General features: G+C 38.5%; 2 protein-coding genes across 4 annotated transcripts in view; one reads left to right on the top strand and one right to left on the bottom strand.

Annotated features, from left to right (window-relative positions):
* Itgbl1 (integrin subunit beta like 1) overlaps positions 1–3,696 on the top strand; it is a 220,040-nt gene extending 216,344 nt beyond the window's left edge. The window contains exons 10-11 of the mRNA XM_047552368.1: positions 1,745–1,858; positions 2,820–3,696. Of these exons, the coding sequence (XP_047408324.1) occupies positions 1,745–1,858; positions 2,820–2,911 (206 nt within the window). The 3' untranslated portion in view covers positions 2,912–3,696. The remainder of the gene's footprint in view (positions 1–1,744; positions 1,859–2,819) is intronic.
* A 5,377-nt stretch (positions 3,697–9,073) lies between these two features.
* Positions 9,074–12,994, bottom strand: part of Fgf14 (fibroblast growth factor 14) — a 612,909-nt gene continuing 608,988 nt past the window's right edge. For all 3 annotated transcript variants that reach the window (XM_047552369.1, XM_047552371.1, XM_047552370.1), the window contains exon 5: positions 9,074–10,177. In XM_047552369.1, the coding sequence (XP_047408325.1) occupies positions 10,041–10,177 (137 nt within the window). In that variant the 3' untranslated portion in view covers positions 9,074–10,040. The remainder of the gene's footprint in view (positions 10,178–12,994) is intronic.

Genomic DNA, 12,994 nt, shown 5'->3' with positions numbered 1-12,994 from the left:
GCAGTTGAGTTTTGAACATTCCCATGCCTAGAAATGTGAAAGTCAGTCTTAAAAATTGGGAAAAATAAATTTCTAAAATATGGAAACACTGCACCTGGCTGAGACCAAGAAGGAAACACCTTTCTTTGCAGACCAACCTGGGAGGACCAGCTCCCTGGATCCTGAGCAACTGCCAAGCTGTCAATCATTCCTGAGAACCAAAAGGTGTTTGTATTTTGCTTAAGAGTCCAAAAGTCAACCTAGACCCTCAGGAAAATGCCAATATTGAATGAAATTATGCTTTGGTTAAACAAGAGGTTAAAAATAAATGAAAACACAGTTCTCACAATATAATGAATTCTAACTACTCTCATGCCTGGAGATAAGTGACAAGAAATGACCATTGGAGATTCTTTCTACTAAAAAGTCAGGTTCCATGATATGAAGTACCAAATAGCAACTTAATGCTTGAAGCAGTTTTATGTGAATCCTTTATGATGTGAAATACTACATAGCATTTAATGCTTGGGGGTGCGTGCCCTGAATCCCTTCATGATATGCATGACAAGTATCACCTTATTTCCCTAAAGGCTTTCCTCACCCAGGTTGTCAATCATTTTTAGTCACTGTATTTCAACAGATCATGACTGATCCCTGACCACCTTGCAAAATGTTTTGACCTCACCAGGTTTGGAATTGTGTTAATTATTTGAAAATACTTTGACTAGTTCACATTCTCTCCAAGTGATTTTTGTTTTGGAAAATTTAGCAATAATCTTTTAGTAAAAGGGAATCACGTTTGGAAAGAACAATCACCCCAAGGAAAGGGAAGAAGTTCTTCTTAATTTTAAAGTCATCTTTCTTGCTGTGGTGGAATCAGTGGTGCCCTGAGAGGATGTTTTCAGCCTGTCATGAAAGATGTTTAAACTGAGGACTTTTCTAGTTGAGACACCATTGAACTTAGGGGTTTTCCTTGATTTCAAATATTCCATTAATTAAATTATTTCTCAGAAGCATAAAATATTTTAATAAGCACACAATAAATTATTAAAATGAAGCAGGAGGTAAAAAGTGGGGAAATGGGTGAAATAGTGGGAAAAGTTGAAGAACCTAGGGCCTCGGAGTCAGAACATTTCGGAGGGTTAGATCTAGTTCTGACTATAGCAGGGAAACCTGAGGGAGAGCTGATAAATCGAGCACACACACACACGTGCCTGCGTGTGCACAGTAGTACTATAGCAGGCCACTCCATGTGCAGGTGTGTACCATCACTACGCTAAGAAAACCATGAAAACAAAATCCAGAATTATTCACTAGGCATCTAAGTGATGTATATAATCATAAGACAAATCCTCATTTAATAGAATTTACTACTGAATTTCATTAAAGAATAGGCACTTTTAAAACACCATTTAATTAAGGAGGAAAAAAACAAAAAACACCTATTTTTGAACACCTTTATGGGAGACTCATCTATAAGAAGCAGCCATGTTAGGCTCTCATTGACATTTCGACCAGACTGGGCCTCGGGACATTTGCTCAAGGCTAATTGCAACTGTCTAGATCCATAATGAAGGCTTTCCCCGATGACCTTTATGAATTACAGTAAGTAAAGCTCCCCTCAGAGAAGCCAGATATTCAATAAACTTTTACCTTTGGAAGATAGGTTATTAGAAGCCTATTGTCAGTGTGTCAACGATATTCTCTTCTAGATGGAAACCTTTAGTTATTTGGTGACAGTGAGTAATGCCCTTTGTGATTCCAGGTTCTTGCCATTGTGGAAAGTGCATTTGTTCTGCTGAAGAATGGTACATTTCAGGGGAATTTTGTGACTGTGATGACAGAGACTGCGACAAACACGACGGTCTCATTTGTACAGGTGCAGTATCGAGCTCCTCTCATTGTTCTATGGCACAGTCTGCAACAGTTCTATGGCACACTTGCCAGCCACGCTTTAGGTGACCAGACAGGACAGCTTCCATGTAATTAAGGAACAACTGTTAATATGAAATAACTGAAAGAGGAAGTGGGCATTCGTAATGAGCTTTAACATTCCCAGGCCTAGAAGAATATGAAAGAATGAAACCAGGTTATAAGATCATTGCAAAATTCCCACAAGGCCACCCAGCCTACACACTCACTCATACACAGATGTCTATTGAAAAGAGAAAAGAAATCTCTTGATGGCAACTTCATTTTGAGTATGGCATAGGAGATTGTTATTTACACAGGACCCAGGTACCCCTCTTTGGTGCCTTGGGTTTTTTCCAGGGAACTGGCTGTATGTATCCATGTGAATGGGAGGAAAGGTAGGGCAAGGTATAAAACGCTTGCTGCTTGCTGTGCAGTAGCCATTGCTGCCCTCATTGAGTCCTAATAATTGTTATATGATACACTTGGTTGAGCAAGTTACAGGGGGAAATGAGGACATGCAGATCTGCTGTCCTTGCTTCCAGCTAAAGGCAGAGAGGGATATTTCTGTATGTCACTAAAGCAGACATCGCTTTTGCTCCTCCCTGGCACAGAAGAGTCCTGGGCTACTTGACTCCCTGGCCTGCCTCATCAAAGAGTTTGCTGTTTTAAGTCAGACATAACAGGGAAACCCAGTTGTGACATGGTGGCCCAGTGGCAGTGATTCAGAATGGTTACCATTTGATTCATTGATCATGGCACCATTCATTCTTTGAAAATCAGATTCTTGTTTTGTTTAATAAGATGTAATAGTCAGATCATTGCACAATCTAGAAAGGATAAATGAAATAGTGTTCTGATGGATTGTATGGTTTATAAGAGCATGTTTTGGTACATTCTGATCATGATCCCTGTGTGTTTTATTGCAGGGAATGGAATATGTAGCTGTGGAAGCTGTGAATGCTGGGATGGATGGAATGGAAATGCATGCGAAATCTGGCTTGGCACAGAATATCCTTGACAATTCCATGGGCGAGGACTGGATTCTTATTTTTCTAGGCAATTAGAATGCAGATGCAAAGGAAGTCATGTATAATCACCACTAGGACAGGTTAAACACACTATTGTATGTTTTTCTATTTCTGACCGCCTGAATGAAATCTGGGTACCCATTAAAAATGAGTTAAACCAACTCTGATGTAAAAAACACTGAAAGGATTTTTCTTTCACCAGTGGTTCTCAACATGGACACTTTCGCCACCCAGGAGGCATCTGGCAATGTCTATGGACAATTGTAAGTGTCAGTTTGCGGGGTGGGGTAGAAGGTGTGCTATGGGCGTTGAGTGCGCAGAGGCCATGGATGCTGCGCAACCCGCTGCAGTGCACAGGAATGTCCCCACAGCAAGGAATTTTCTGACTACAAATGCCACTAGTGCTGGAGTTGAGAAGTGCTGAATCATGCTGGTTTTAGAAATCCACATCCCTGTGCAGTAAAGACCTCAATAGAATCTAAAGAAAAGATACGGTCTCATGGAAATCCATCAGTCCAATTTTTCTAGAATTCCAAATCACTCAACATTTCTGGGTGGGGATGATGAAGACAAACACAGATGAGGTCTGATATTGGTTGGGGGAATCACCAGATCTTGAGTCCTTTGGAAGGGAAAAGACCAGTTATCTTCAGTCATTAAGTCATTTGTCTCATCTCTCTTTAAATTCATAAAAGAAGATTCTCTTAAGATAAAGGAAGAAATTATGAAAAATGTACAATTTAAATTTTTTAATAAATGACATAAGTTGTTTATACTCTGTCTCAATATATATTTTCCTACTGAAAATTAACAACAAAAGAATTATTATTCAGGGATATCCATTTTAGGTTCCTAGAACTTAAGAGATCACATTTTAAAATCTAGTCAGGGGTTACAGGTACAAGAAATCAATTTTTTTATTTTACTGCTTAACTTACTCCATGGTAATGTGGTCTTTTGAAAGAAAACAATATTTAGTTAGAAATATGCTGAGTGAAAATGTGCATTCATTTCCCTTAAAAGACTTTTTGTTTCCTAAGGAATTAAAGGGTCATGCAAAGAAGCCAAGAAGTGCTACAACTACTAAAAAAAAAAAAAAAAAAAAAAAAAAAAAAAAGGCACTTATCTCAATAGCTTAGGGGAGGATTCCCTCCAAAATCTAGAAATGGCTTAAATAGAAATTACAAATATTCAGTCAGTGATAGGAACAAAATGTTTATTTTCTTAATGGTGAAACTTTGCTTTGTATGAAATTCACATTGAATTATGAAAATGTACAATAATTGGGACTTTCCTTACATATATACAGTTAATTCTACTTACACACATTAGTTTAGGCAACCTTTAATTATTTAGAGCTAAAAAAACCACTTTTTCTTCTAAATGTGAATTATTTTGTAAAATCCTAAAGTAATGTAGCAAAATCATTTATGTATTAAGATGAAAATTTTTACTTGGAAATTTTATGTTGATGTAAATATTCTAGAATCATGGCTTGGGCTTCATAGGTCAAATCACCAAAAATTAAGGAAAATATGCATCTGCTTTATTACTTAAAAATTGAATATTGAAAATTATTTTAAGAGAAAATTTGACTGGTGCTAACTTTTTAGTATTAATAATGTTCTCATTTCATAGACTTATAAAATTGTTACCTCTATCCTGAGATTAAGGAGTTCAGCCGTATTAGTTGTATCTCTATTACAGAGCATGTCAGTTCTGTAAAATGAGGGAAATGCAAAGAGTGAAGAAATGACATGATTATTTTATTTTCTCTCCTCTATGTAAACATTGTAAGTTTCAAACAAAACTATCTTAATTATCTGTAGCGATCTTGATGACTTATTTGATGATGTACAAACACTGGACTTGATTACATTATCTACCCATCTCAGAACAGATACCCTTCAAATTCCCTGTTGCAGAACTCAGCTTTCTATGAAGGACTGGATAACAAATATATTAGACTTTGTGGACCACATACACCTCTATTGCATGTACTTCTTTGATTGTGTTCAACACTTTGAAACTGTTCAAAGAAAATTCATTCTGAGCTCCAGGCTCCAGAGTAGACACTGGCTGAACTCTCACAGCTGAGCCAAATTGTGCTCCTCTGGCATTATACTTATATTCCTGTGGTTCATCACATAACTTCAGTGTTTTTCTTAACTCCCTCTATAATATTATTCCTTTTCAGTGACAGTAAATACAATAAAAATGTTGTCTGTTTCATATATTCATATAAGAAAAGCATCAAAAATGTTCTCAGTATTTACGTATTCCAAGGAAAAGTTTAGATATGGAGAAACGGTTATCTCATAAAATTCAAAATGACTTATCCTGATTTTTTAATGAACATGAAAATATGTTTTCTGAAGTCCATTTAGTTACCAATTACAGAACCAAACTGAATTATAGCATAAATTACCTGGTACCTAAACTCTGATGAATGCTTTCTCTATGAAAACAGAAATATCATATTTTCATTTCTTTCTGGCTGCTATTAATATTTCATGTGTGTGTACATGTGTTTACATACATATGTGTGATTGGGCTCTAACTATGCCAACCTCAATACACCCATAAAGAAGTGATTGAATTTACATATTTTAGATTGGAGAAAAAGTTACATATAAAGACATTTCTTCTACCCTCCTTAAGAGTGACTTTATACTTTGAGTTTTGATTCCATTACTAACTCGGAAACACCCTCTTTAAAAAAGAAAAGGAGGAAAGGGAAAAAACAAATTTGTGATGTGTGGGAGAAAATAAGCAAATCTGACTGGTTTGTCCATGCTTTTGAAAAGTTACAGTGGGATTAACATTAATTGGAGAGGAGGCAACAAATTATTCACCCACGGTGCTGGGTTGCCACCCCGCTTGTTTGGCAAACCATCTCTGAAAAATTCCTCCATGCGGCTTAGAAAAACCAACCAAAGACCTAAAATGAGAAGAGGGAATCATTCCACTTGCTTCCTTTCTGGACTACTAGAGTTCAGTCTAGGTTCCAGCCCCACATTGGAGGACTTGTCTAACCCACCTAGAGTGCAGACAGTTTTTTTCCAAGAGACATCAGAATTAGACTGGATGAAATGGGATGGGGCAGGGAAATAACAAACAAACAACCCCCCGAAAACTCAGCCTTAGTTGGAAGACTCACTGTCAAAATTTTGAAACCCTAGTTGGTATTTGAGAGTCAACTGACCCTCCATGTCACCTCATAAACTAAGAAACCTAAGCTACAGAATGTATTTTACTCCAAGGTAGCATGACTTACACTCTAGATTTTAATATGACTGAATTTTGAAAATTAAATTAGCAAATTAGCCTAATTGGTTTTCCTGTATATAGTCTTCCCCTAAAATAAAACTGAAAATAATTTTTGCCTCCCCATCTCTCTTCTTCTTGGGAAGATATCAAACACTAATTATCCCTGTTATATTAGGGAGAAAACTTTAAATGAAGTGATACTACATGTCTAACTTAAAGAACAAGAAAGGTTTTTTTCCTATGTTTTTGTTGTTTTTTTAAGGAGAACCAAATTCGATATTGATCATCCTGACAAAAACAACTGTTTGAGTACTTTAGGCAAGTGGCCAGAAGTGATAAGGAGATTCCACTTACTTGTCAACAGGACCCTAATTAGAAGGACTGCAGCAGGAGTCCTTGGGGCTCATCTTGGAACTCCTTATGCTCCCCCACTCCAGAACACTCAGGACAAGCCCGAGTTTAGAGCAAGAATGTCCAGATGCTCCAGGATCCATAATGAAACAATGACCAGTTCCATTTTACTCTTTGTATAGTGTGAACCATTTGCCTGTCTTCTATGATTTTTCCAAGTAAAGTAGTAGGAAATTTTAGAAAGTAAACTTATTAGAAAACAGAAATGATGTCTCTTGAAATATCAAAAGAATGAACATTTCTGAGCATTGCTGAGGGATGGGTAAAGCAATCAGCTACCATAACAAATCAGTAGAAAGAGCCCTCCCACACCAGATATGCATGCAGAAGTAATGGATCTTATAGGGACTTGATACAATGGACGTATGTACATGGAGGTACAAAACACACGGTCTATAAATACAAATGAATTCCATCATATTTACTATACAGAACATCAATAGTGACAGATTGCACTTAATAATAGCAAACTTAATTTCTGAGGGAAAAAAATGGTGAAGTCTCATCCTGGAAGAATAGCAAGAGAGGTATCATCAAAGAGCTAAAATTTTCTTTGGCATGGTAAAGGGGGAAAATTGTGTTTACCAACTTATTTACATGACATTGCTCTATATTTGTGGGTGACGCAATTCCATTTTTTGTTACATAAAGTTTTTTAATTTTTTTGAATGCCTTCATATAAATATTTTATTCAATATGTTGTATTGTAAATACAACAGATGATAATAAACACAGAAACTGTACAGTGCAGACAAACTCTGTATGTCAATCGAGTTCTACATACCAACAGTTCTTGGTCACAGGTCCTACTGCATGCAGTTCGTCAGTGCTGTCCTCTTCCCATGCAACAGGTGAGCCCAGACACAAAGGACTGAACCAACTAAATTACAAATAGCAAAGACCCTCTGCAATACATCTAAACACATTAGAAGGAAGTATTTCGACATCTAGTCATAGCGATAAATGCCCTTATGGACAACCCATAGAAAACAAAACAGAGGTATAACATTTACATAAATCTTAGTCACTTACAAAAATAAATCTTGTCTTCATTTTAACCAGTAAACAGGCTTGTGGGGTAGAGAAACCAGCAAGTAGGACAGATGGCCAAAATCAAATAGGTGGGGCTGTTTGATGTGTGTGTGTGTGTGTGTGTGTGTGTGTGTGTGTGAGAGAGAGAGAGAGAGAGAGAGAGAGAGAGAGATAGTTTAAGCATGTCTCTAAGACTGTCTAATTGCAATTACAAGTTATTCATAATTTGCCACATATTATGGAATACCTGACTTCCCTAAGTAATTGGTTAATGGAACTCATTTAATATAGTTTAACATATCTTGTTAAAAACAGTAGTCTTTAAAATGGGGTAATACCAAATTAAGAATAGTCAAAGAATCATTTTGGCATCTTTGTAATTCAGCATTATTGACAATAAATCTACTCAAATATTATGCTAACTTTTTATTTATTAAAGTAGAATCCAGTATGAAAATGAAATAAGCATAATCAGTTAAATTTATACTGAACCTTTAATCAGCTAAGCAGGCCAAAAAAAATTTAAACGCTGGGCAAGGGCTGTCATGGGGGTGTATAAAAGCAGTGACAAAATAATTTCCCAGTACATACAGTGCAGCTGGGGAAAGATGGCAGCCGGGTCATCCTTCCACATGAAAATTACAGCAAGAGGCCAGTACATTGATCCCACATACTGTTTTCTATAAATGAGGTTCAATTTGGTCTCAACTCTTCTGAGAAGAAAACATTGAATTTTATTAAGTGTACACGGAGTTAACAAATATATTTCCAAACAGTTTTAGTATTAAACATTTTAAAGCTCTTTATATCCAATATTGAACACTTTGCATGGAAATTTCAGTGTGTTTTCAACTATTCATGGTCTTTCTTCCAGGTTGTCTTCCCTAAACTCAGAGATTAGCAGTATTCAATCAGAAAAGAAATTAAGAAAGCAAAATAAAACAAAAGCAAATATATGGAAAGGCGTAAAACCTGATGTGTGAGTGTGTTGGTTTGCCTTTATTGGTACCTAGGATAATTCGACAGACTGTATTCTGAGATCATGGCAAGGCACCTCTAACCCAGCCACTGGGCCATGGGTGTCCCAAGGAGCTGAGTTAGAGGTATGTACCGGTGAGGTCCACAGTACTGGACTCAGCATGCTGAGCTAAAAAAAATATTTTTTCCTAATATGTCCAGTTTAAAAACTTGTCATTAAACACCAAAAATATTAAAGTCTAGTTTATAACTAACGTTTGCACTGCTGCTGCAGAAAAGAACACAACAGCCCAGCGGCATCGCCCATGCTCGGCTGAGGATGAGTGGAACGCAGCCCAAAACAGGGTGGCATTAAATTGGGTTCATTAAAAACAGGAAGGAGGAGATTGGAAGTGGACTTAGGGAGTGCATTTCTTGTAGGTGGTAATATAGATTTCTCCTTGTTGTTTGTTTGTGTTGTCATTGTTTTCCTTTTTTTTTTTTTCCCAATAATGAGGATTCATAGATGAAAAATGAACCTTAATCAGGCCTACAAGGCCTACAGAATTCTTTGGACCCACTTTCTCAAAAACCAGTGGGTCTTGCTCGCTGGGCAAGGCAAATGTTACCATTACCAGTAAGCTTGTGATATGTATAAAACACACACACACACACACACAAAGAACCTAGAGGGGACGTCCAACACTACCTGAGAGAGCATCCCAGGGATTGTGTTTGACCTCACCCCACCAGGCAACGCCGACCTGGGGAGCACAGGACCTGCCACTGCAGAGAGTGTATATGTGTGTTTAACCGGTAATGTGAGCCAGAGACAACGATCTTAATCTTTGTAGATGCAATTTGTAATAATAGGTTTCGAAGGCTTCCTGATTCCCTGATTGCTCTCCGAGCTAAGCCAACTAGGACACGGAGGATCTAGAGGAACACAACCCCGGCAAGGGTCACAGACAGTGGAGCAAGCAGCCCTGTAAAAACGGGAAGAGAAATCCATAATAGCACAGGTTTACAGCGTCTAACTAGAAATTACTCAATATTATTCGTGTGCTACAAAATTGAACTTAAACACATGGATCTCGCTGAAACAGGACTCAAAAAGATTATGGGTAGCTGTCAGCAGGCAAGGTATCGAGTGTACTTGTGAAGGATGTCATTCACATGAAGTGTCACAGTCACAGAAAAGATATTAAAAAGGCATTCCATATCTGGTAGGGCATTCCATGGTCTGAGTTTGGCTGGTAATCCAGGTGTCTTCCTGTGTGGGGGGCGCCACAGGTTGATTTATCCACTTGCGACAGAGAAGTTCGGAGACAGCGGAGGGCAGGCATCTGCTTGCGTCCCGCTGCTGGCCGGCACGGGAGCAGGAATGTCTGGTGGGGATAAATCGCTCAGCTGTGCTCGGGACGGAAAGTCACAACCCTGAGGGTCTGGCTATGTGGTCTTGCTCTTGTTCACTGGTTTGCCTCCATTCATTATTGCAGACGCGCTTGTGCTTTTACTCGGCGTCACACCCGCCTTCGGGACCGTCTCGCCCACATCATGCAAAGATGGTTCTCGGTACATGGCAACTGGTGGCAGGAAGAGACAGGAGGGAGAGGAAATGTTGCCTGGTGACGTGCAAGAGAGGCCCACCCTGACCGCGGACCCCAGCATCCCGCCCACTTCTCTTCCCTAACGAAACAATCCTGGTTTGAAGGCGATAATTTCCAGTCCACAAACAGAGGACATGGCCTGCTCCACACACTCTGGGTTCTGTGCCTCAAATATGTGGAACTTGTCAGAGAAAGAATTTAAATGGGACCTAATGGCCTCCTTGTGGGCCTTTATCTAAAGGTCTCCCCCATTCCCCGTGTGTGTGTGCATGTGTGTGTGTATGTGTGTGTGTGTTTGTGTGTATGTACAAGTCTAATCATGGTACAGAAAGGAAAACTCAGACTTCCCCCACACACTACTATCAACACTTGAACTATTCCAATTATTCTTTTTGAGCTGAGGTGTTTATACCCTAGATCATTAAATTACTTTTCTCTCAAGTGGTTCAGAAGCAACATCGTCACTCTAGGGCTGACTTCAAAGCAACAACGAAGAGCTCCTTTCCTTAAACCAGGGCCCTTCCAGAGAGCATGGTTGGGTTTCTGGACTGCAATCATTGAGACCCTCCGATGACTGAAGACAATATATTTTTATGCCTCATTTTGATACATTATTAAACCTCATAATGGATGACATAGGGCAGAGGCACAGATTGGCAAGACAGCAACAGAAATAGATGCCCAAGGGAACTCAGAGGAATTGTCTGCATGTATCTGGTCACATAACCACCATGGTGTTTGTGACTTTTTAGAAAATGGTTTAGGAAATCCTGGGAGAGGATATTTAAGGATCCAAAGTTGGGGGAAACTAGTCTTGTTAAAGTCATGTGCCATCAGAAATTCAAGTGCAGTAGAGCTGCCCAGCCTGCTGGTCAGGCTTTGAAAGTTTAAGGTACCAGGAAGGGTCCTTGTGTTCAGTTAGGACGTACTATCATGTACAGCCTCTGAGGGCTCAGGATGGAATTTTACCTTTGGCATCGATCTATCAAGTGATTTTTTTAGCAGCTCATATACTTAGAATGCAAATGCATATCAGGCCTGTATTAAGTGACTTGGCCAGGTAGTAAAAGGAAATAATCCACAATCTTTATGCACATTCCAATCTCTAACCTCCACTACAAAGACAAGGGGGAGGCAGTAGCTTCAGCACATTGACTTTAATTATCTACTAAGTTGTATAAGAGATGAATGCCCTAGAGTATCAATGATTAATCAAGGACCTAATCTGTCCTAACATTTCCAGTTCTTTAATTTATAGTCTGTATGGGTTTTGAGAATTTGAAATGAATTTTCCTCTATTGTCAGCTGTGATGACCTCTGTTTTTACAGTGCCCACACCCTTGTTTTGTTGGAGGAATTCTGTTTCCTAATTATTTGAAAACATGATGAACAGCTCTTCCGTTCACATTCACTCAACACTCAACACTCACACACCACAGTTCAGCCCAAGACTGCAAGCCCACGTGAGGTTACTCTACCACACCAGCAGAGTCTCAGATATTTCCTATGGAATATACAAAAAAACAGCTTTCCAAATTTCACCTCAGTTAAGTGGTCATTTTGGTTTTCATTATATTTATGTAGCCAAGAAGTAAGATTTTGGTAATTTAGTCAATTTGGTGTGTATTCAAAATATAAAATCAGTGTAAAGAGACAAAGCGAGGTAGCAAGAAAACCCAGGTCCTTGAGAGGCTACTGTGGACTGTTTTTAAATTGTTTAAATTGCATTCGAATATTGGCAAGTCTAATGGCACCAAAAATCCCTGAAAATAATAAAGCCATATCATGAATGTGTTATTTGGAAAGAACTAAGAAACCTCTAACTTCTTTTTTCTCTTATTTTTCTTATGATCTACCATGTAATGAGAATCACTTGCTCACATTTAAGACTTTGGAATAATTTTTCTTTTTATAGATTGGATCCGGTAGCTAATTGTTTGGTTTCCAAAGAACTGCTCATGAGGTAAATTAAGAGTGACAGGAAGTCAATATTTTTGAAATTATAAAGGTATTACTGACCAACTAAAGTAGTTTTCCAAATGCAGGAAACCTAAAAATTTATTGTACCCTCAAAGTTCATGACAAATTGACAGCTCAGTATTTCAAATTGTCATTATCTTATTCCTGTATAGATAACATAGATTATAAAACCAATGTGTGTTTTTTCTTGATGGCTAAGTCTCTCCTGTAGAAATAAAAACAGAAAGAAAAATTGCCTAAGCTCACTTAAGGTATTTGATGCAGTTCCTGAAGATCTGATCTTCTGCAGAAGAGTGAACACAAGTATTTGAATAGAAAACACTTTTTTAAAGTAAGGAAAGCAGATTTTAATCAGAGATCATCGCACTGGGGGAAAGAGACCTCAGTACAGGACTGGGCTCTATTCCAGACCCAGCATGGCCCAGGAGCAAGGGTGGGGTGTGGGGATGGAAATCCTAAAAGGGGTGGCACCTAGGGTAGGAGGGATTCTGAAGAAACAGACCTCAGGGGTTCTTCTGGAGGGCAGGTCAGGGGGATCAGATATCAAGAGAGGCCAGATGTTAAGAGTGAGAGATTCTCTCTGATGTAACAAGAATCTTTCTACAACTGGACAATGCAGGCCAGACACAAGGACATCAAGGTCAAGGCCTAGAGGGCAAAGAGGAGCCCAGCTAAACTTAAGTCAAGGACAGTCTGTCAGTAGTCCTGTGAAGTCAGTAGAATTGTGGCATCAATTATAGACCAATCTGTTTGAAGAAAAAGGAATTGAATTATTTCAGGTATAGATACTATGAGCCAAACATTATTATAGGT

This window comes from Sciurus carolinensis, chromosome 5, assembly GCF_902686445.1.
Source record: "Sciurus carolinensis chromosome 5, mSciCar1.2, whole genome shotgun sequence".
NCBI lineage: Eukaryota > Metazoa > Chordata > Mammalia > Rodentia > Sciuridae > Sciurus > Sciurus carolinensis.
The sequence above is the reverse complement of the archived record's forward strand: the minus strand, read 5'-3'. Positions and strand labels throughout refer to the sequence as shown.